Source organism: Bubalus kerabau, chromosome 1 (assembly GCF_029407905.1).
Source record: "Bubalus kerabau isolate K-KA32 ecotype Philippines breed swamp buffalo chromosome 1, PCC_UOA_SB_1v2, whole genome shotgun sequence".
NCBI classification, from domain to species: domain Eukaryota; kingdom Metazoa; phylum Chordata; class Mammalia; order Artiodactyla; family Bovidae; genus Bubalus; species Bubalus kerabau.
The window spans coordinates 85544334-85566771 of NC_073624.1; the positions used below are offsets into that span (position 1 = coordinate 85544334).

Genomic DNA, 22438 nt, shown 5'->3' on the forward strand with positions numbered 1-22438 from the left:
GGTGATGGACAGGGAGGCCTGGCGTGCTGCGATTCATGGGGTTGCAAAGAGTCGGACACAACTGAGCGACTGAACTGAATTGAATAAATGTTCATGGAAAGAAAGGAAAAGGAGAAGGAGGAAGAAAGTGAGGATGATAAATTTGGAAGTGTGATAGAAAAAAGGAAGATAGAAGGAGGGAGATGGAAGAAAGGAATATAATGAGGAACAAGAAAATAAATTTATCAGAGGAGCACATCAGAGCAGGGGTAATCCAATCAGTTGTCAGCTGCTTCGTGTGCAAATGGTTTCTCCCCTTCTGAGGGCTGTCTTTTTGTCTTGTTTATGGTTTCCTTTGCTGTAAAAAAGCTTTTAAGTTTAATTAGATCCCATTTGTTTATTTTTGTTTTTTTTGTTTCTTACTCTAGGAGGTGGGTCTAAAAGAGCCTTGCTGTGATTTCTGTCAAAGCGTATGTAAAACAGGTAACTAGTGAGAACCTGCCATGTATAGCACAGCTTGGCGCTCTCTGATGACCTAAGGGAGTGGGTGGGAAGGAGGTTCAAGAGGGAGGGCATAACTATATACATAAAGCTGATTCACTTTACTGTACAGCAGAAACTAACACAATATTGTAAGGCAATTATACTTGAATTAAAAAAAAAAAACATATCAAGTACAACATTCATTCTGGTCTCTGGGCTGAGGCTGGAATTGATATTCCTGCTCTGTATTTAACCAGATGAGTAAACAAATTTTACATTCTCCAGCAGCACGTAATCATCCATTTTAAAAACAAGCATGAAATCACATGAAGCTTATTCTAGACTTTCAATATTTCAAACTACTTGTTAAATACTCAATAGGACTCTCAGCTCAAAGAACTGAGTGTGCCTTGACATAAAAGACGATCATATCACATATACTGTGAAATCTCAATTATATTTTCTCATGATTTAGATTGCTTTCTGGATCTAGTATATATACTATATTGCAACCCTATTGAGTTTTCTTCTTTATATTACTAGCAACAATAATGGCAAACATAATATTCAATGAATGCTTATTATGTATCAGGTACTTGTAAATTATCTCATTATTAACAACTTTATAAGGTGGGTATTTTGATTATCTTTATTTGAAGAAAGCGAGGAACAGGAGGGTCAAGTAAACTGTACATAGCTTATAAATATAATTTCATTAATAAATATAATGCTAACATAGCTTATAAATATACTTTCAGAACATATTTTTTAAAACAGTAGTATTCCATAACATAAAAATTCATAAAAATCTATAGTTCTCTGATTTGTCAATATTAGAAATATCAACCACTGTTAAAGAATTTGCTTATAAAACACTTTATAATTCTTTATTTTAAAGAGGTTCACAAGTTAATAATTAGAACCCCATCTATTTGTGATAAATGTGCAGGCATCATGGACTTGCCTGTGGCCAGCTGAAACACGAAATATAAAAGCATTATTACATCATTAGTCCCCATTACATCCCTGAATCAGCTACTATTATAGTGTACTTTTAAAAACAGAGACATGTGACACAAGTTACATAAAATTTCAACAGCCACCAAAAATAAGTGGCATAACAAAGAGATGAATTCATATTTTCTCAATATCAATTATTACATCTGAATTCCACATCACATGACCCTTTTAAAGGTCAAGAGTGGGTAATTCATGCAGAATGTTAAGAATTTAGTAATTAGGGTTATAATGGAAAATCCTGCCTCCTACAAAATTAAAAGAGGAGTTAGTCATATGCATGAAAATATGGGATCTTGTCTTCTTTGCATTACAGAGCCATAGAGTTGAGCTAAAATTCTGATATAAAAGGGTTTAGCTTGATCTTTTACTTTACTTTTTACTTTAGTGGCCCTCAGGGAGAAAAAAAGGGGACACTGGAAACCCCCAAATTACTCCCATTAATCCTACATATAGCAAGAAATTCTAGTTCCTTCTGCTATGTGTTCTGACAGGGCAAAGGGCACACTGGTAAATATTACAGAGTAAATATCCTTTCTTCCACATTATCAAAAGTCAACCTTTGGGGTTAGCTCTGAAGATGTACAAGACAATTTCTCTAATAAGCTGAATCAAGGATTCTTGCATAAATCAAGAGTTAAAAACAAGCATACATTCATTCATAAATTCAAAACCTTTAAGATTTGTTAAATGGAGAGGAATACACATCCATAGTCTCCTATCAGCTTTTGGCACGCCAACCTCCATAGAATAGGAACACTTGTGTTGCCCTTTGCATTTTAGGAAGTGCCTTTTCAGGTCTTAAAATCCTATCTCTTTTCAGAAATTCTAAAAAAAAGTGAGACTAAGACAAACTAATCAAATGATACAAATGTAAGAAGAATCTGAATGTACAACTACATATATTGATATAACAAAGTTATATTGTATATTGATAACAACTGCTTGAAAAGATGCTGAAAATCTTAATGAGTTAAATTTATACCCTTAGCAACTAAACATGTAAATGAAATGTGACATTTCATTCTTTAAAGAAAAGTCAGTTATTCAGAATTCATGCTGAACACTACATATCTCATTGATATGTAGTGAGCTTATTTTGCAAGAGTGCACGACTGCTGAAATTAGAACAGAGCATAACACTATTAAAATAGACACCAATTGAGAATTCTACATTAGTCTTGTCTTCCTATTTTCAGATGAGCTTTCATGGCCAGCCACTCCTGAACCACAGCCACTTACTATTACTTAATAGTAGATAAAATAACTCCCTCTGCTTTCCAAACTTTCCATGACTTGCTCCTAGAGCTCCATTTCCCCATATTATCTGACAATCTGCCTCATGTGGAATCATTCCAGAACTGCCTTGAGATAATTTTAAGTACTAAGCATCCTAGAACACTTCCCAAAGTACAAAGTTAGTTCTAAGCAGACATTTATAAGCATTACATGCTACTTGGGTCTTCCCTGATGGCTCAGCAGTAAAGAATCCGCCCTCAATGCAGGAGATGCCCGTTTGATCCCTGGGTCTGGGAAGATCCCCTGGAGGAGGAAATCGCAACTCACTTCAGTATTCTTACTTAGAAAATCCCATGGACAGAGGAGCCAGGTAGGCTATGGTCCAAGGGTTGCAAAGAGCTGGACATGACTGAGCATGCACACACACCCTATTTTCTCTATCCCTGAACTGATATACTATTTTTCCACACTATTACTAAGTAACTCTTTAAAATCTTACACTTCCTGTAGTGTTATTAACTATGATTTATGTCTCAGATTTTTTGGAAAATAAAGTTATAACTCATAAAAATATAAAATGTAACACAAAGATATACTTTAACTTATTCTTTATTCCAATGTTACTGCAGTCATTACAATTTATTTCTTAAACTATATATATATATATATATATATATATATGTACTCTTCCTAACTCTAAAATTCCTGAAACAGCTTTGGCTGAAAATAGACTTCTTGTATGAAATATTCTTTGAAACTTTAATATTTGCTTAATTTTTTTAAAAAAAAAGAAATATTAAAGGTATTTCCCAAAGTAAATTTAACAGTGAAAAACTCAGAGCTCTAATTAAAAGACAGTCATTAAATGAACATAAAATGTTAAAAATAAAATTTTATGCAATATCTTAACAGTAATTAACATCTTTATTATAGACTAAATTTTTATTCACATTGCTTTTGTAAAGGCTTTTATTAAGTCCAGTTCTTTTAGTTACTAACAAAAGTGGGGGAATAAAATCAAACTCAAATCACTGATAGGTCAAATTCTTATTTGCAAACAGGTATTTTGTTTATCTTATGCTACACTTCAGAATTTAACAAATTACCACTTTCTAAAAGAATATTTTTGTCAATTGTACACCAGGAAGTTATTTTATATCTAGGTACATTTGTATTTAGGCAAAAGAAGTTGCAAACTGCAGATCAGATCAGAGTGGGAAGGGAGTTTTTATCTTCAGTTTTCTGGCTCTTTTCCAAGGAAGAAAAGCACAAGGAAGAAGCCTCCTTGGGGGAGGTCCAGAGAACTGGATGCTTTCCACATGAAACAGATGTCTGTCGCTGACCTGACCACTGGCCCAGCTCTCACTCTACCAGTAATGATCCTCATAAAGAGAGAAACACCAGCTGGGACCAGCCAAGAACCTGGCCCATCCTTGTGCAATTTCCTCCAACATTTGTACTCATTGTGAAAGTAGACAATCTCATGTCTTGATGTCTTTAAACAGAGCTGCTTTTGAATGCTGCAATTCTGAATTAGATTTTAATTGCAAATAATTAGAATCCTGCATCTTCTTCATGAGAAAAGCATCACATGACTCAATACTAGCGATCAAAGATCAAAATTTACTTCACTAGCGTTTGTAGTTAAGTCATGTGTTGGAAGACCAAAACAAAACTGTAAAATGAACAATCTGGCTGATTATAAACTAATACTTTACATAGAAAATTTTACATTTATTGCTCTCCAAAAATCTATTGAATTATTTACTTCTTTACTTTTTGAGTAATTTTAAAAGAATATCAAGTGTATAAAACAAAAATGACTATATAGCTTATATTTCATAGTCCATCATTTTAATCATTCTTTTCAATAGTCCTTCATCTTCCTTGCTCTTTTCTATGCAATAAGGGAAAAATTACAAACCAAATCCATTTGTAAACATAGATGCAGAAACTCTAAAGAAAATATTACCAAAACTAGTCTGATAAGAACCCAAGCCAGATTTGCCATTTGAGAATCAAATAGCTGAACAAAGGGGGAAAATATGATCACCTTGGTATATGAAGGAAAAAATGTTTTGATAAAATTCAATATCCATTCTTAATAAAAGTTCTTTATGAAGCAGGAGTTTAGGGGAACTTTCTTAATCAGATAAAAATTGATTTTTCTCCCTAAGAAAGACCTGCAACATTTTGTTGTAGACATTGTGCACATCAGAAAACATCAAAAGGCTTCATTCCAAAACTGGTAATGAGGAAAGAATTTTCATCACTGCAATTTCCATTCAACATTGTTCTAGAAATCCTAGTCAGTGCAATAAGGCAAGAAAAGAAATAAAATATGGAAATAATCTTTCAAAGAAAGAAATAAAACTGTCTTATATTTTCATATACAAAACCCAACACTATAAACAGATAAATGGAATATATAAGCAGAACAATATCAATATAAGAATTTGCCTGCACTTTTATGTATAATAATTAGAAAATGAAATTGTTATATATAAAATGTATGCATTTTATGTATAATAATTAGAAGATAAAATTTAATTATATCATTTACAATACTGTCAGAACTGGCTAAATACCCAGGAAGAATCCAAATACACAAGACTTCTACAAAGAAATCTAGAAGACATTTAAATGAGAAATTAAGCAGGACTTTATAGATATGTCATAGGGTAGATTAGAAGATAATACTGGAAAGATGTCAATGCTTCAAATTGATCTATTAATCCATTTAAATCCAATAAAAATCCCCTTTATTCTTTTGTGGAGATCAACAATATATATATCAAGAATAGCCAAAACAATCTTGAACAAATTTTGAATAAAATCAAGGATCTGTTGTACCACATTTCAAGACTTATAACAGAGCTGTAATATTTTGGGGACTGTTTTTAGCTTTTTTTGTCTTTGCACAGTATCATAAATAGGCCAATGGAAGAAAAAAATTATATCTAAAACAGATCCACATATATCAACACTTTTCAAAATAAATGTTATGCTAAATGTTTTAAATTCCTAGGAAATATCTCAATTGATATACATGAAATAAACTTATTTACACTGCTTTCTCAAAAGCTTTATTAAGTTTACTATTTCTGGATTTTGACAAAAGGAACAAATCAAAGTTTGAAATGGATAAATTGAGCTCTTAATTTCAAAGATATAGTTTAGTTTATTTTATGCTGCATTCCAAAGCTTAATGTATCACTTTTTCTACAATAGTTTTCACCATTGAAAGGATTAGTCCTCTCAAAGCCTAAAGATAGTTAATCTAAGTCTCCTTTGTAATACCTTAATTTTATGAATTTTTATTCCTGAAAATATTCTGGAACCCATTCCAATTAGCACGATACTTAGGGTCACCAATTATCTCTACTTGGCAAAATCCAATAATCAGTTCTAAATCTTCTTTGATTTCTCAGCACCATTTAGCCAATTAGTCTTACCTTTTGAAAAATCTTTTATCACTTGGATTGGGACACTATTGTCTCAGCTTTTTTTATTATCTCCCTACTTTTCAGTCTTCCTAGTTTTCTCCTCATCTCCACAACTGCTGAAAATCAACATGCCTCATTGTTCAGTCCTTGGACTTTTTCTCTTCTGCATCTAATCCATTCCCTACACAATTTTATACAAATTTATCTTAAAACATCATTTATATGGTCTGACTTCAAAATTATTATCCCAAGCTTAGACTCCTTACTGATCTTCCAACTCATATATTCCATTGCCTACCTGACTATTCTCCTTTTGGATATCTAATTAGCACCTTAAATTTAAAATATCTAAAGGCTAAGTTCTTGATATTCTTTTCTAATCCATGGTTTCCACAGACTTCCCCATCTTGGTAAATTACAATTCTTCCATTTGTTCAGGAAAAACAAATATAAAACTTATAAATAATATGTGAAAATTTTTATTCTTAACCCCCATCTTCACTCCACCTATCAGCTTGACAATTAAGATGTACACAGTATCTGTGCACATGGCTAATTTCATGGCTATTGCCCCAATTCAAGACATCATTTATCAACTTGATTACTGCAATATCCTCTTAACCTTCCTTGCTTCTGCCCTTCTGCTAGCGTTTCAGGATTCCTTACAACAATCCGAGTGATATCTTTAAAAAAGAGGCTGATCAGGTTACTCCTGTGTTCAAAATCCTACAGTGGCTTCCAGTGTTGAAGTTATAGCCAAAGCCATTATTGTGTCTTACAACGTCCTATATGTTGAGGCAGGTTCATCATGAATCTAAAATAGCTTAACTTTCGATCTCTCACTTACAAAGTCCCTTTCAAAGACCTTGAAGGAAACCTAAAAGCTTTTGTACTCATGATTTATTTATTGTTTTTCTTAAAGAAGCTCCCCTTGTGTAATCTCCAGGTCCCGCAACCTGGATTCACCTACATCTATAGGATCTAGCCTCCCATAGGAGATGTTTACTTCATCTCCTTCTACCCTCTCACCCTGCTCACAGCAACTGTACTTGTACAGGCTGGTCATGGGATGAGTTATACAGCCCCTGCACCACTGCAGCATCAGTGAAGGAAGTGCTTAAATATATATATTATAAATGAATGAACAAGTGAATAAACAAACCCACATTAGGGTCAAATTGAGACCTCATCCTCCAGAGTTACTGTTGTGAAACAAGAACCAGAGTCTCCTCTTAGCGGTCAGCTCTTTTCTCCACTTATTCAATTTAATCTCACCCCAGAACACGGAGCAGGGAAAACCTGCACACATATTTCACCACTGAACTCTTCTTGTATCCCTTCTTCATTCTTCTTCTAGCACACCACAAGATGGACAGGCTTTTTATTCATTGACCCTACATCATATGTTTTCTCCTTCCTGCTGAATGCTATAAATGGAGTCCCCTAGGGCTAGTAGTGAATGTACTACTATAGTAAAAGAGAAAGAATTCAGAAATTTCTTCCATTTTCTTGTGGCACAAATTTAAAAGTCATAACCTGAATATCATCTTGGTCTTTCTATTTGCAATCTCTCCATCACCAAAATAAAAAACTGAGAGGTGGTCAGGAAATCCAAATTTGCTAAACATTACTTTGCCAACAAAGGTTCATCTAGTCAAGGCTATGGTTTTTCCTGTGGTCATGTATGGATGTGAGAGTTGGACTGTGAAGAAGGCTGAGCGCCGAAGAATTGATGCTTTTGAACTGTGGTGTTGGAGAAGACTCTCGAGAGTCCCTTGGACTGCAAGGAGATCCAACCAGCCCATTCTAAAGGAGATCAGCCCTGGGATTTCTTTGGAAGGAATGATGCTAAAGCTGAAACTCCAGTACTTTGGCCACCTCATGCGAAGAGTTGACTCATTGGAAAAGACTCTGATGCTGGGAGGAATTGGGGGCAGGAGGAGAAGGGGATGACAGAGGATGAGATGGCTGGATGGCATCACTGACTCGATGGACGTGAGTCTGAGTGAACTCCGGGAGTTGGTGATGGACAGGGAGGCCTGGCGTGCTGCGATTCATGGGGTCGCAAAGAGTCAGACATGACTGAGCGACTGATCTGATCTGATGCAAAATTATTGAATACCATGACAGCAGAAAAAAATGAATTGACTGAAAATTCTGGACAGTGTTCACTAAAAACTAAATTACTAGTTCTGTTACTTGTACCAGAGCTTGTATTTTAGTTATTAATGTCTCAGTCCTCTACTCATTCTGTATATTTCAACACAAAGTTCAGCTACTAATCTGATAATGTCAGAAATATTCTCTTCATTCTGTATTTGTAAGTTGTTGGCATTTTCTTTTGCCAGTGCTCAGAGGCACCAAACAATTTTTATAACACCAACATTATAACTGCCAATCTTGCGTTTCTGCAGTTTCCCGTCTCTAGCATTTATTCACCTAACTCCTCACAACAGTCCCCAATTTCTCTTTGGGTATCTATCCCCATCTATTCACTTAGTCAGTAGTTCCAGTTACACTCACCTGACCCTGGTTACATCTGTCTCCCAATAACAGCAATTAATTCAGACCAAGTCAGGCCAAACAACATAATTAGACCCCATATCAGGATCTTTGTTTGACCTACTTGAGGAGATGACTCTCAATATCTACAGGATCAGTGCTGAGGTAAAGCCCAAACCCCTAATCCAGTTTACACTGACCTCCATGAACTTTCCCTTGTCTACCCCCTGGTATTAGATCATCCTGCTTCTGTATGGAACACTTCTCACCCTCTCCCTGTCTAATCCCTACTCTTCTTCTGGGTTTCAGATAATGAGCTATTTTCTCAAGTAAGCTTCTACAACTTTCATATCTGAGTTAGACTGTCTTTGTATGATGCCCCAAATCATCTTCTAAATGAACCTCATCTTCCATACCTATCTGTAAGCAGTACAGTTATTTTAGTACTAATAATTTCTCAACTATGTACATGGCATGTATTATAACCATAACATAGTAATAATTGCTGTGAGGAATATAAAAAATGAAATAAAATATACCCTTTAGTTTAAGGAGCATAAACAAGGAATCTTAAAACTGAAATGTAGGATAACAGAGCACATAAGAAATTTTAAAACAATACAAGATAGTGTTAATTATGTGCAGAATAAATAGAGCAGCCCCTAAATCGTGAGATATTACAGAGCCAGACATTCAAAAGTCCATGATCTTAATCTGACAAAATCATGAGCAGGTATGTTAACCATAGGAGAATGAGTAAGATGCTAAATATAAGTAAAATGAATAGCAACTTTTAGTAGAGTAAGAAACTATACTAAGATACAGTTAGTAAAAGAGCTAAAAACTAATAACTCCATTCACATTTTTATCTCTATAAGTGAAGAGCATCTTAAATATCTAAATAAACATATTTACAGCAAAGGGATTTTTTAGAAATTTGAGGAGATACCACTCCCTGTAGAGAAAACATTAAGGAGAAATTTCTTTAAAGAACAAGTGACTAAGAGTATGAAAGAAGCCAAAGGAAACATATGGTGGAGACAAAGCACTGAAGAACAAGTACTGCTACAATAAAGGGTAAATGGAGATGTATTCAATTCTAGCAGTGAGGCTTATATTACCGTCAAGTTAAAACACATAGAAACAATCAAGTTGCAAAGTGACTAAGAACACTACATAAGAAATTTCAAAACAGGAAGTGTATCAATTTGAAACAAAGACAGAAAAGTTCTTAATGGAGGTGGAAGAGAAACACAGATGCACAGTGCATGTCAAAGAAGGATTAACAATTTCAGTCTCACCTCAACAGAGATTTGATGAACACATGAACCAGAACAAGTTGACATCAGAATGCCTAGCAACAAAAAAAAAGCTGTAATTTTACAGCGAGAGATAAGCAAACCTTTAACAGAAACATAAGAAGTGGTTTGACACTATTATGTTTAAGACACAGGTGTAGTTTACTCTTCAATTAGGGGTTATAATTATGATTGTTTCTTTTATACCTCGAGAAGCACAATTCTCCCCATCATTCCCAAGTTAGTACAAAGACAACATCAAGAAAAAGACTACACTTCAAAACTAGAAGAATGGATCATTATTCCTACCAGCAAAACATTCTCCAGTTTAAAGACAGAGCATGAAATATATAATCCCAATACAGAGGAAGGAAGATTTTTAAAAACTGTTAAATTTTTAAGCGTGGGTAGTCCTTCCTGGAAAGAACTGTTGTTACCACAGTTAAAAAATGAAGGATCACAGTGACTTTCCATGATACATATTTTCAAAATGCACCTGTCAGACTGGATAAACATATCCTCTGGTTCCCAGCATGTGCGTTCCCTTCTTCATATCCCATTTTAAAACACAATTCACCCAACGGGAATCATTAACTTCATTACAAGTAAAACTAGATAATATAAGACTTCACAAATAAAAAAGGATTTCAAAGTTCTGGGAACTGCCACAGACATAATAATAACAACACAAAGTAAGTATCAAAAATGGCAGACTGATCCTTCTCTTTGGAATGAATTATTTAATACACGCACATTTCACTATTATAGCAAGCAGAACACACAACTGGCAAAATAGGTCAGCTAATAAAATAATGCTATATGCACAGAACAAATAATTGTCACAGCACTACTAGGTCTTCCCCTCACAGAAAACATGTATGAGCCAAGGATGATTACAGCTCAGAATTATTCTAAGGAACAGTGACACATGACTATAAGGAGTGCTTTGAAAAGTACAGATCCATATATATATATAGTCTTCCCTGGGAGCTCAGCAGTAAAGAATCTGCCTGCTAATGTAGAAAACACAGGTTTGATCCCTGGGTTGGGAAGATCCCCTGGAGAAGGAAATAGCAACCCACTCCAGTATTCTTGCTTGGGAAATCCCATGGACACAGGAGCCTGGCGAGCTACAGTCCATAGGGTCACAAAAAGTCAGACACGACTGAGTGACTAAACAACAACAAGATATATATATATAGATAGATAGATAGATATATTCTATTCCATAGCATTCACAGTCTCAAAATCTTAATAGGTTGGTCAAATTTCACAGTTTGGTATTTTTCTTTTCTTGTGATGAAACTGCACTTAAGAACATTGCTAGTACAATAAGATGAAGAATAGCCACTTGAGCAAATAAACTACTTTTATGAACTTTAGAATGCTGATTAACAAATCAAAAAAGAAAACCTGAAGGTTGAGGCAAATAATCTGTTATTCAAAAAGAAATCAATCTTTTCTAGTTAACTGAACAGGACTTTAAAAACTAATACTTGTTAAGTTTGCATCATATAGCACATGCTTTGAATACCAAAAACATACAGGCTTCTTTTGGGGAGTGCAGGTAAAAAGGGAAATGGGAGAGAGAGTAACTTTGGATTCAGACGTATTGAATCTAAGATACCCTGGGACATCCAAGAAAACACTGGCATCTGGCAATTGTAACCCCGAGATTTCATCTTAGGACGAGCTGAAGATGAACATGTGTAAGTTCTGTATCTTTTAAATTAGTAGCTAAAAATTAGAGAAGTACAAAGAAAATCACATAGACTATGTAAGAAGTGGTATAAAGTGGCGGCCAAGAGGTGCACTTTTAAAAAATATTCAACTTAGAAGATGGGAATAGCAATAACAACCAAGAAGAGAAATGGGAAGAAAGGGAAGAAAGAAAAGGACACTGAGAAGAGAGAGACAGAGTAGTGATGGCAGAATGGGAATAAGGCTCACCCAGCCTCCCAAGGAACACAGACCAGCTCTGATCTGCCTTGAAGAGTGAGTAATGGCAGAACCACACTTAGCAGAATCCAGAGGGTTATTTTCATTCCTATCAATCTTTTCAGGGTTTCCCTCCCCCTTGGGTTTTAATTTTGTTACTGTGTGGTTGTTTGTTCATCTCATGGGTTTTATGAGCTTATTTTGCCATTTCCACTGGATTTTACTTCTAATATGTCTGATATCTACCTGGAAACCTGGCATCCACAATGGCTAAGGTTCAGCTACCAAACATAATTCATATGCCACATGATGAAATCTGATGTAAAAAAAATTTAATCCATCAAGACTGAATTACAGCCTTTTAGAATTTTAAATAAATTTAAATCAAGAGAAATATGGGGGAAAATGGCTTTTCCTTTTCCAATTAATTCTTTTGGTTCATAAGTTAAAGCTTTAGGCCTACCTACTTGAAGAATTCTCCTCATGTTTTTAGAATATATAAGATCCTGCAAGTATTACAGAACAGCAGTGTGTGAACTGGGGACGAAGAAAAAAACCTTGATAACATTTTACTAATGACATTTACAACTCTCCATTTTACTAACAGGATGATGATTAGCAGCTAATTATTTAGGCCATTAATTGATTGCCTTTTTAGTGATTAAAAATATGTATGTTAAATGTAGGTAATTTAAGAATTGAAAAGAATGATACTACTTTAGCATTTTAGTAGATAAACATTTTGGGAAAATATATCATGATTAAAAGAAAACTAAAACTCATAGCTTTCTATTTGCTTGCTATTTGTAGTTTTTATAATAAATCTAATTTAGTACAAGGTTTTTTTTGTTGTTGTTGTTTTTGTTTTTTTAAACAAAAGGGTCTGGCTTTTCTTGAACCATTCTCTTTCTGATAATGAACAGATTGTGAATGCAAAACCCTGCATATCATTATGTGAAACATTTACGCATTCAGAGTGTCTACTTGGTGGCTTTCTTCTTAAGAAGCTAAACAATTCATTAAACAAGCTGCTCATGAATGGTGGATCAGAACAAGCATAAGCTGCCTTCCGTAGAATTCTATTGTGGAGCTGTACCCATTTGTGTTTTCTTTGAAGCCATAAAAATGAAACCCTTATGCTCATATTAAAAGCATAAGAAAGGCATCTATTATGTCAATAGATTTAAAACACGGCCTTAGACACAGTGAGAACCACTCCAAAATGGCACTCATATAATAGCAAAGGTTAAGAAGTGCATTCCCAGGGAAAACCTTCAAAGGCCTACATATCATTATATCCCAAAACAGATGGCAATGCAGTGTTTGGAACCATAGTTCATGGACACCTACAATCTCAAATAAATCCTTTCTAATCCCACTCTTGTCTAGATTTTATACTTTGATGGTAAGTGCAGGTGCTTTTCACCATTCTTCACAGAGTGACATAAAATGATATGATGAAGATTCATGTATATTATAAGGACACAGCTCTCTTAATACAACTTCTATGCAATATACAAGTATTCTACTAGCAACAGACTTACATTTTATAGAAATCATCAATTCCTAAGTTCTAAACCATGAATAATCTTCATTAGTTTGAATTTTATAGGGAAAAAAAAGAGGAACATACTTCTCTCATATACTGCTGGAAATAAAAATTGATTAAAAAAAAAAAACACTTTGCAAAATAATGTGGAATTCTCTAGTAACAATGTGTATACTCTGGATGGACTCAAACACAGAGATGAGGATGAGAATTTTCACTGAAGCATTTTTTATAGTAGCAAAAAACTGCAAATAACCCATAAGCTCATTGACAGGAAGATGGATATGTGAACTGTGATATATACCCTGCAATGAAAATGAACAGCTGCTACATGTACCAACATGGCCAACCCTTAGAAACAATGCTGAGCAAAAAAAGTCCCCGAAAACTATTTGAAATATTTCCTTTATACAAATTTAAAAGGATGTAAAGTTGAGCAACATGTTATTGTTACTAAGGTTCAGTTTTTTCAATCATTTGAATTCTGCTGAGAAAAATCATACTACTATCACTAACAGATTAAAGTAAAAAATTTCTGATTCTTTGTTACAAATCTCAAATACAGTGGACTCTGAACACAGGTTAGAATTGCACAGGTCCACTTTTATGTGAGTTTTTCTCACTAAATACATATTAAAGCACTATGCAATTTATGATTGGTTGAATCCATGGATGCAGAACTGCATATAAGGAGCTTTAACTGTAAAGTTATACATGAATTTTCAACTGGGCAGGGGATCAGTAACCGTCATGTTTTTCAAAGGCTAACTCTACTGAATACTTTTTTGAATGTAAACTTAATGTACAACAAAATTGCCTATAGATAAATTTCTAATGGATCCCTCGGGTCAAGAAAACTTGTTTAAAATATCACATATATCAAAATTTAAAGAAAATACATAAATTCTAAACTAAAAAAGATAAAAATAATATTACAGTTTTACCACAAAGAGTTTTACTTCACAGTTTACCTGAAACATCACAAGGCTTGTGAGACTGCAGAAAATAGTTCCTCTTTAATTCCTGTCTGTATATAAGATGTGGCTTGTTATGATCATCTTCATGTTCACTCCCATCTGCCTTCATTATAGGTTCTAAGAAATATTCACCATCATGTGCTTTAAATGTTCCCATCTGGAAATAAAGAAAATAAAAATTAATTTTCTTCTGTCACTAAGTAGAAAAAGTGTTGTGCTGTCCCACAGATTAAAATGAGGACACAGAACAAGATAGCCAGGAGTTCAGTCACTAAAGTCATCAACTGAACATACTGTTTCCTTTCCTAGCTCACGTCTTCTTCTTATGTATAAAGTCATGGAGAATGAATAATATGCCAATAAACAGAGTTGAAATGACAGGGATTTCATTATGCTAGAAAGAATAGCATAAGCAGCTGCATCAAAATGGCCAAAAGCTTAGCACATTCTAGAAGTGAGAAAGCCTGTTTGGCTTGGTCTATGTAAGGTAATAGTGTGAGACAAGTCTTAAAAGGAAGGCTGCTGCTGCTGCTGCTAAGTCACTTCAGTCATGTCCAACTCTGTGTGACCCCAGAGACGGCAGCCCACCAGGCTCCACCATCCCTGGGATTCTCCAGGCAAGAACACTGGAGTGGGTTGCCGTTTCCTTCTCCAATGCATGAAAGTGAAAAGTGAAAGTGAAGTCGCTCAGTCGTGTCCAACTCTGAGCGACCCCATGGACTGCAGCCCACCAGGCTCCTCCGTCCATGGGATTTTCCAGGCAAGAGTACTGGAGTGGGGTGCCATTGCCTTCTCCAAAAAGGAAGGCTAGGGTCAGATAAAAGATATCGAGTGTGATACTAGCAATCTAAAATTTGTGAGAAGTTGACAGCCAGTGAAGAGTTTTCACAAAGACCTGTCACCTGAACTCCAGAATGCAATATCCAACTTGCTTTTTGACATCTCCACTTAGATCAACAATAGCATTCTCAACCTCGAATGTCCAAAGCCAAACTCTTTATTTTCAGTCCAAACTGCTATTCTTCAATGCTCTCTCTTTCAATAAATGGCAACAGTATTATTCAGGTTGCTTCAGACAAAAGCCTTAGAGAAAAATGAAGGATGGCTCTCTCTCAAATCTCACATTCAATTCATCTGCAAATCTAAATCGCTCAACCTTCAAGATATAATTGAAATCCAACCACTTCTCCCAAATTTTACCACTATATCCATAAACTAACCGAACTTTCTCTCCTTCCTGAACTACATCAATAGCCCTCTACAGTCTCTACAGAGGAGCCACAATAATTTGTCTTTAGTCGAGATCATGTTGCTCTCAAAAAAGAACAAAAACAAAAAAAGTATTATAACTTTTCAAATCACTCAGTAAGATCCAAATTCCTTATCATGGTCCACAATGCCCTGCACGATCTGCCCACTCCTTTCCACCACCCCATCCCTCCAAATACACAGACAACCAAGAGCTCTGACTTCATCTTCTGCTCTTCCACTTTGGCTCATTCTTGAGCTCCAATCCTGATGTCTTTGCTATTCTTTTTTTTTTTTTTTTTAAACTTTACAATATTGTATTGGTTTTGCCAAATATGACAAGTATTCTCCTAGCTCAGGACCTATGACTTACTAAACCTGCCTCAAGCACTTTTCCCAGCTGGCTCCCTCTATGACTTGTTTCAAGTCCCTGCTCAACACTCATGACTCTATGTATTAAAATGCTACCCAGCCTCCTATGTCTATCCCCACTATCCAGTTTCATTTTTCTCCATAATGCTTATCACTACCTGATAGATTATGACTTATATGTGTTACTTGTCTGACACCATTCACCAAAATGTAAGTGCATGAGAATAGAGCTTTGTCTGTCTTCTCTGCATGCTTGTCATGCCTACCACATAGCATATTGGACAATATATATTAATGGAATGAATAATATTGTAGGCAATAAAATTTAATCTAGTGACACTGTGTGTTAAAATACTAGAATTTATAAGGTAGAAGCTATAGCCCAGAAGGGAGGTAACAAAACCTAAATTACGGTGACAGTGACGGTATAGCAGCTGGAAGAGAAAGATTACATGATGTCAGTGCCTCAGGAGAGCAGAAAAGCAGACAGTGAGAGGAAGAATTCATGACAGAGATAATTTTCTGGGAAAATATTATTTACCAAAATGACTTCAGAGATGGTAAAAATCCAACAAACTTCTTTACTACCAAACAATAGAAAAAGATACCAGAGTTACATCATAGAAACTCCTGGCCTGGATAATTTCACAGAGGAATCCCACCAAACCTAGCAAGAGCAGATAATTTCACTGTTATTTTCACCGTTTCAAAATATGAAAAAAAAAACACTAGTTATTTTTATGAATAGTGTAAACACATGGTAAAACCTAGTTAAGACAGCACAAAAGCAAAACAACTACAAAAAAAAAAAAAAAAAAAAACAAATATAGGACAAGTTCACATGTGACTATCAAGCTAAAATCCTAAATTATATAAGCAAACAAAAGTCAGTAACTCCATCTGAAAATGACCAGATGGAGTTTATCCTAAGAATATAACTATGGTTCAACATTTGAAATCTTAATTCATCATAGCTACTTACACAAATGTGAAAAAAAAAATCACAAGCTTTTTGAAAAAAGTCAACATTCTTGATTTTAAAAACATCAATAAAATATAAATAGACAGATGCTCCCTAAACAAGATAAATTCTATCACAGCCCCAAGACAGTATCATGAGTAACAAAGGCACTCCCACTTAGGTCAGGAATACAAGGATGCCCAGTATCACCTGTTCTAGATAACAGAATTAGATAAAAGATTAGAAACAAAAAATTAGAAGAGTTAAAACTGTCATCTTCATCGATGTACACTTTAACAAATAAGAATTGAAAAACTGCTATAAAAACTAAGTGAATTTAGTGACAGAATATACAGATTAAATAGTATTCATATATATAAAAAACAATGAGAAGATATTATGGAAGAAGCAATTCAATTTACAAATGAAACATGACCCAGAAACACCACCACTGAGCATATACACCGAAAAAACCATAATCAAAAAAGACACACGTACCCCAGTGTTCATAGCAGCTCTACCTACAATGGTCAAGACATGGACACAACCTAAATGTCCATCGGCAGATGAATGGATAAAGAAGATGTGGTACGTATGTATAGTGGAATATTATTCAGCCATAAAAAATGAATTTGAGTGAATTCTAGTGAGGTGGATGAACCTAGAGCCTGCTATGCAGAGTAAAGAAGTCAGATAGAGAGAAACAAATACAGCGTATTAACACATATGTACGGAATCTAGAAAAATGGTATTGATGAACCCATTTGCAGGGAAGGAATGGAGATACAGATGTACAGAATGGTCTTGTAGACATAGTGGGGGAGGGAAATAGATCTCTTTCTCTAGTTTGGTGAGGCTAAATCACAGAGGACAGGCATTTATCATTATCTCAGTAGCTAATTCTGAAATTATATAGCAGATATCATTCATATACATTCATCATTTATTTCCACCTACCAATAACTCTGAGCAAGTTATTATTATCCTTACTTTACAGGTGAGACAAAGGAGTAACAGTGAGGTTAAGCACCTTGTCCAGGTCTTACACCTAGTAAATAACAGGATCAAGGTGTGGACCCAGGTAGCCTGGCTCCATAGTTTGTGCCTTAATACAGTGCACTGTGTTAGTGATGGGACACCAATTCTGATAAACCCGAAAAACAGCTGACAAATATTTAAAAAGCAGGCAGAGGTCGAGGGACTAGACATACAGAGGTGAATGGGACAAAATTTCCGCTTTCAAAGAATTCACACTTATATGGGAAAAGACAGATAAAAAAAAAAATGCAATATGCCTGGTAGTAATAGGTGCAATAAAGAAAAAATAAGGCAGGGAGACAGAATCCCAGAGATGGAGGCACTCTGGGCTGAGGCTGGAATAATGAGGAGGTAGCCATGGAAAACTCTGGGAGAACACTGCAAACAGAAGAGCAGTGATTGGAAGGCCCAGTGACGGGGAAAAGCTTGGCAGGTTCAAGCGACAGAGAAGAGTGCGGCTGAAGATTTGCAAACAAGGGATACACAGCAGAAGCTCAACAGGCAGGAGCCCGCTGTACTCATTACGTTTGACAGTGAAAAGCACTCATCATGCCTCCAAAGACACAAATATACATTTACCTACATGTAAAACTTGGCAAATTTCCACTTAGAAAAGCATATTTCTGGGAAGAGCCAATTCAGAAATGAATTACTGAATTATGGATGCTATGACAACTACAGTTTTAGTGAATGAGGCTTCAATTCCATTTCTTAATTGTAAATATCCTTAAATTATTTAGGGATAATAACTTTGACATTGTTGCTTTAAATTTCATTGTTAATAACGTATTTAAATCATTATTTTAACCGAATAGTCACTCAAAGCTATTTAAATGACTCAGGCAATTATAGTCATAAATTCTTCTCTACATTCATAATTATTACCACACAAAAGTAACCAAGTCTTTACTATTTCTACAGTTCCAAAATCTAAACCATTGCCTGAGACATAGCAGGCACTCAACACATATCTACAGAAATAAACATTTTTGTAACATGGTAATGTACCTGATTTCCCCACACCATATACACATTACTGATCTTTTATTTTTTTTCTCTAATATTTTTAAGTTACAATAGTTTAGGGACTTGGCTGAGATTAGCATGATTTCTTTCAATGTTAAAAATTTAAATGTTCAGACATTCTTGGTAACCTAATGTATATTAGGAATACACATTTTAAAGGCTTAATATAAAGGAAATTTCATCAGATATATAGACATTCTATAGAGTAGAAAGATATATAGATATCTTTTCTTAGTATATTATATGTATGTTTCTTAGTATATTATATGTATGTTTCTTAGTATATTATATTCTAGCATATTTCATTCATTCTACAGTGCTTTTTTTCAAACAGAACTACAAATCACTTATTTTCAACGCATACCAGAATTCTAGCTTTATTTGCCTTCCCAGAAAAATAATTAACTATACTTAGAAGTAACAGACTATTTCTGAAACCTGAGTAAAGGGACCCATATGAAAAATCACTTTCTGCCTATTTTAAAAAGCATGCTGAGGAGGGAAAATGTGATAGCATCCTGGTAAAAGATACAAATAGACATGAGGAGGCTTGTTACTCATCCCAAAAATGTTTTGAATAATGTCACATTTTCCCCAAGCAATGCTGAAAATATCCATATCTTGGACACTTTTTTATATTTCTTTTTGAACAAAATTTTACTATGGGGTACTTCAGTGGTAATGTTCAAATAAACCCACACACAGGTCCAACTTTCATTCTCATATGAAAGGTGAATATGGTTGTATCAAGTCCATTAGTACCTCCTGGAGTCATGCTGCTGCTGCTGCTGCTGCTGCTGCTGCTAAGTCGCTTCAGTCGTGTCCGACTCTGTGCAACCCCACAGACGGTGGCCCACCAGGCTCCCCCGTCCCTGGGATTCTCCAGGCAAGAACACTGGAGTGGGTTGCCATTTCCTTCTCCAATGCATGAAAGTGAAAGTGAAAGTGAAGTTGTTGAGTCTTGTCCGACTCTTAGCAACCCCATGGACTGCGGCCCGCCAGGCTCCTCTGTCCATGGAATTCTCCAGGCAAGAGTACTGGAGTGGGATGCTATTCCCTTCTCCAGGGGATCTTCCCAACCCAGGGATTGAACCCAGTCTCCTGCGTTGCAGGCTGTTTCCTTACCAACTGGGCCACTAGGAAAGACCCTAGAATACTACCCTGCTAATAATAATACTTTTATAACTCAAACGTCTTTTCTTCAACAAAATTTCATGTTTTAAAAGAATTAGTTGAAGAAAAAAATAATTGTCCTCAAAGGGGTTTACCCGTATTTATCAGTGAAAGAAGTATTTTGCTTCTAACAATTTTCCTATAAACCACTCCACTGCAGAGGACTTTCTGCATAAATAATAAAAATATTAGAGCTTGCCTAAAGGTCCTAACAAAGCACTTATTTATTTATTTTTTTTAACTTGGAAAGGAACCTGGTAAGGCATTGGAAGACTTAATAAAACAGGTGGCTCATAGAATTATATTTAGAGCATGCCGTATTTTTAGCAACTGCCTCTGTACAGAGAGTCACTGCAACTTGATTCATGAGAAATGCCAATCAAATTCCAAACTCTTCCTTTTGATGACTATTAAAAGCAGAATAACTAGCTTTCACTTGAGCAAGGGGTTCCAAGTTTCTTGAAGCAATAATCTGCTACTTGCCACACTGTTTTGAAAGGCAGTAAGTGATTATACAACAAGATCTAATTTGCTCTCATAGGCTAAAATTTTTATGTTTAGAGGATTTTCATACAATTGTTTTTCCAAAATGTTTCTATTTCACTATTGTGACATTCATTCATACATACTTTTTTCTAATAACATGGCAAGCACATGTACTGTGGCCACAAACAATAACGTATTCTCAGATTTTATTAAAGGGTAAAAAAACAAGCACAAAATATAAACCATTTGGACTCTTTTCCCAAAACGTACAGCTAATCACATTAACATTGGCAACTACAGAACTAGTTCAAAATGCAGTACTATTGAACAAGACAATTAGAGCAAATATTGAGAATATATTTCAGTAACAAATTGCTCCCAACTATTAATAAAATCAGATTTTTATTTAAGGTCTGAAACACTGGTAATTAATATCATGAAGTCAAAATGTTTAGTTTCTCAATCTTTAATTATTAAGTCATATGAAAATCACTTTGACACCATTTGTAATAAGGAAGTCTGAATCCTCGCTTTGCACTCACGGAATCTTGCGCAAGCCACTTCATATCTCAAACCTCATTTCCACAACTTATAAAACAAACACATAATTCCATCTATCTTACCTCCTTAGAAAGGCAATGTCTGTTAAAATGATGTCACTGGGTTTTCCAGGTGGCACTAGAGGTAAAGAACCGCCTGTCAATGCAAGAGACATAAGAGACGTGGGTTTGATCCCTGGGTCTCAGGAAGATCCCCTGGAAGAGGGCATGACAACCCACTCTAGTATTCTTCCCTGGAGAATCCCATGGACAGAAGAGCCTGGAGGGCTACAGGCCATAGGGTCACAAAGAGTCAGACACGACTGAAGAAACTTAGCATGGTCCAGCACCTAACTTCCTTAGAAAGGCAAAGTGTGTGTTCAAATAATGTCAATAACTGTTTTGAAAGTCAGTACATTTTGACACAGGATGGAAAAGTCTCCACTAAAACCACAAATGTTACAGCCACTATTTTTTATTCTAAATAAAGTATAAGTGTTATGTAATAAAAGATGATAAAGATTAACTCTGAGTTTTATCTTTATTTTAGGGCACTCTATTCAATGCAAAAGGATTTTTCCCCTGACAGCTCCTCATTATTACACTAATAATCATGCCGAGGAAATGGTGTATTATAGACAAGCACACACTGAATGAATGAACAGATGATAGGAAGAACATGTAACTGGCCCCAGGGGCCTAAAGCAGGAGATTCACTGCAAAGTTTTTGAAAAGATGTGTCCTCTCTCCTCTGATTCAGTTCAGTTCAGTTCAGTCGCTCAGTCATGTCGGACTCTTTGTGACCCCATGAACTGCAGCACGCCAGGACTCCCTGTCCATCACCAACTCCCAGAGCCTACCCAAACTCATATCCATTAAGTCGGTGATGCCATCCAACCATCTCATCCTCTGTCGTCTCCTTCTCCTCCTACCCTCAATCTTTCCCAGCATCAGGGTCTTTTTATATGAGTCAGCTCTTTGCATCAGGTGGCCAAAGCATTGGAGATTTTGCTTCAATATCAGTCCTTCCAATGAACACTCAGGACTAATCTCCTTTAGGATGGACTGGTTGGATCTCCTTGCAGTCCAAGGGACTCTCAAGTCTTCTCCAACACCAAAGTTCAAAAGCATCAATTCTTTAGTGCTCAGTTTTCTTTATAAGTCCAA

General features: G+C 35.4%; 1 protein-coding gene across 3 annotated transcripts in view; it reads right to left on the reverse strand.

The window, feature by feature from the left end:
• The window catches only part of ADAMTS20 (ADAM metallopeptidase with thrombospondin type 1 motif 20), a 203690-nt gene that overhangs the window by 168000 nt on the left and 13252 nt on the right, over positions 1-22438 (reverse strand). The window contains exons 2-3 of one of the 3 annotated variants that reach the window (XM_055581273.1): positions 21356-21428; positions 14423-14585 (exon numbers count right to left, since the gene is read on the reverse strand). In XM_055581273.1, coding sequence (XP_055437248.1) covers positions 14423-14585 — 163 coding nt within the window. In that variant the 5' untranslated portion in view covers positions 21356-21428. Of the gene's footprint in view, positions 1-14422; positions 14586-19835; positions 19907-21355; positions 21429-22438 lie in introns of those variants that run through there. The other 2 variants (XM_055581282.1, XM_055581264.1) reach the window with 2 other exon arrangements.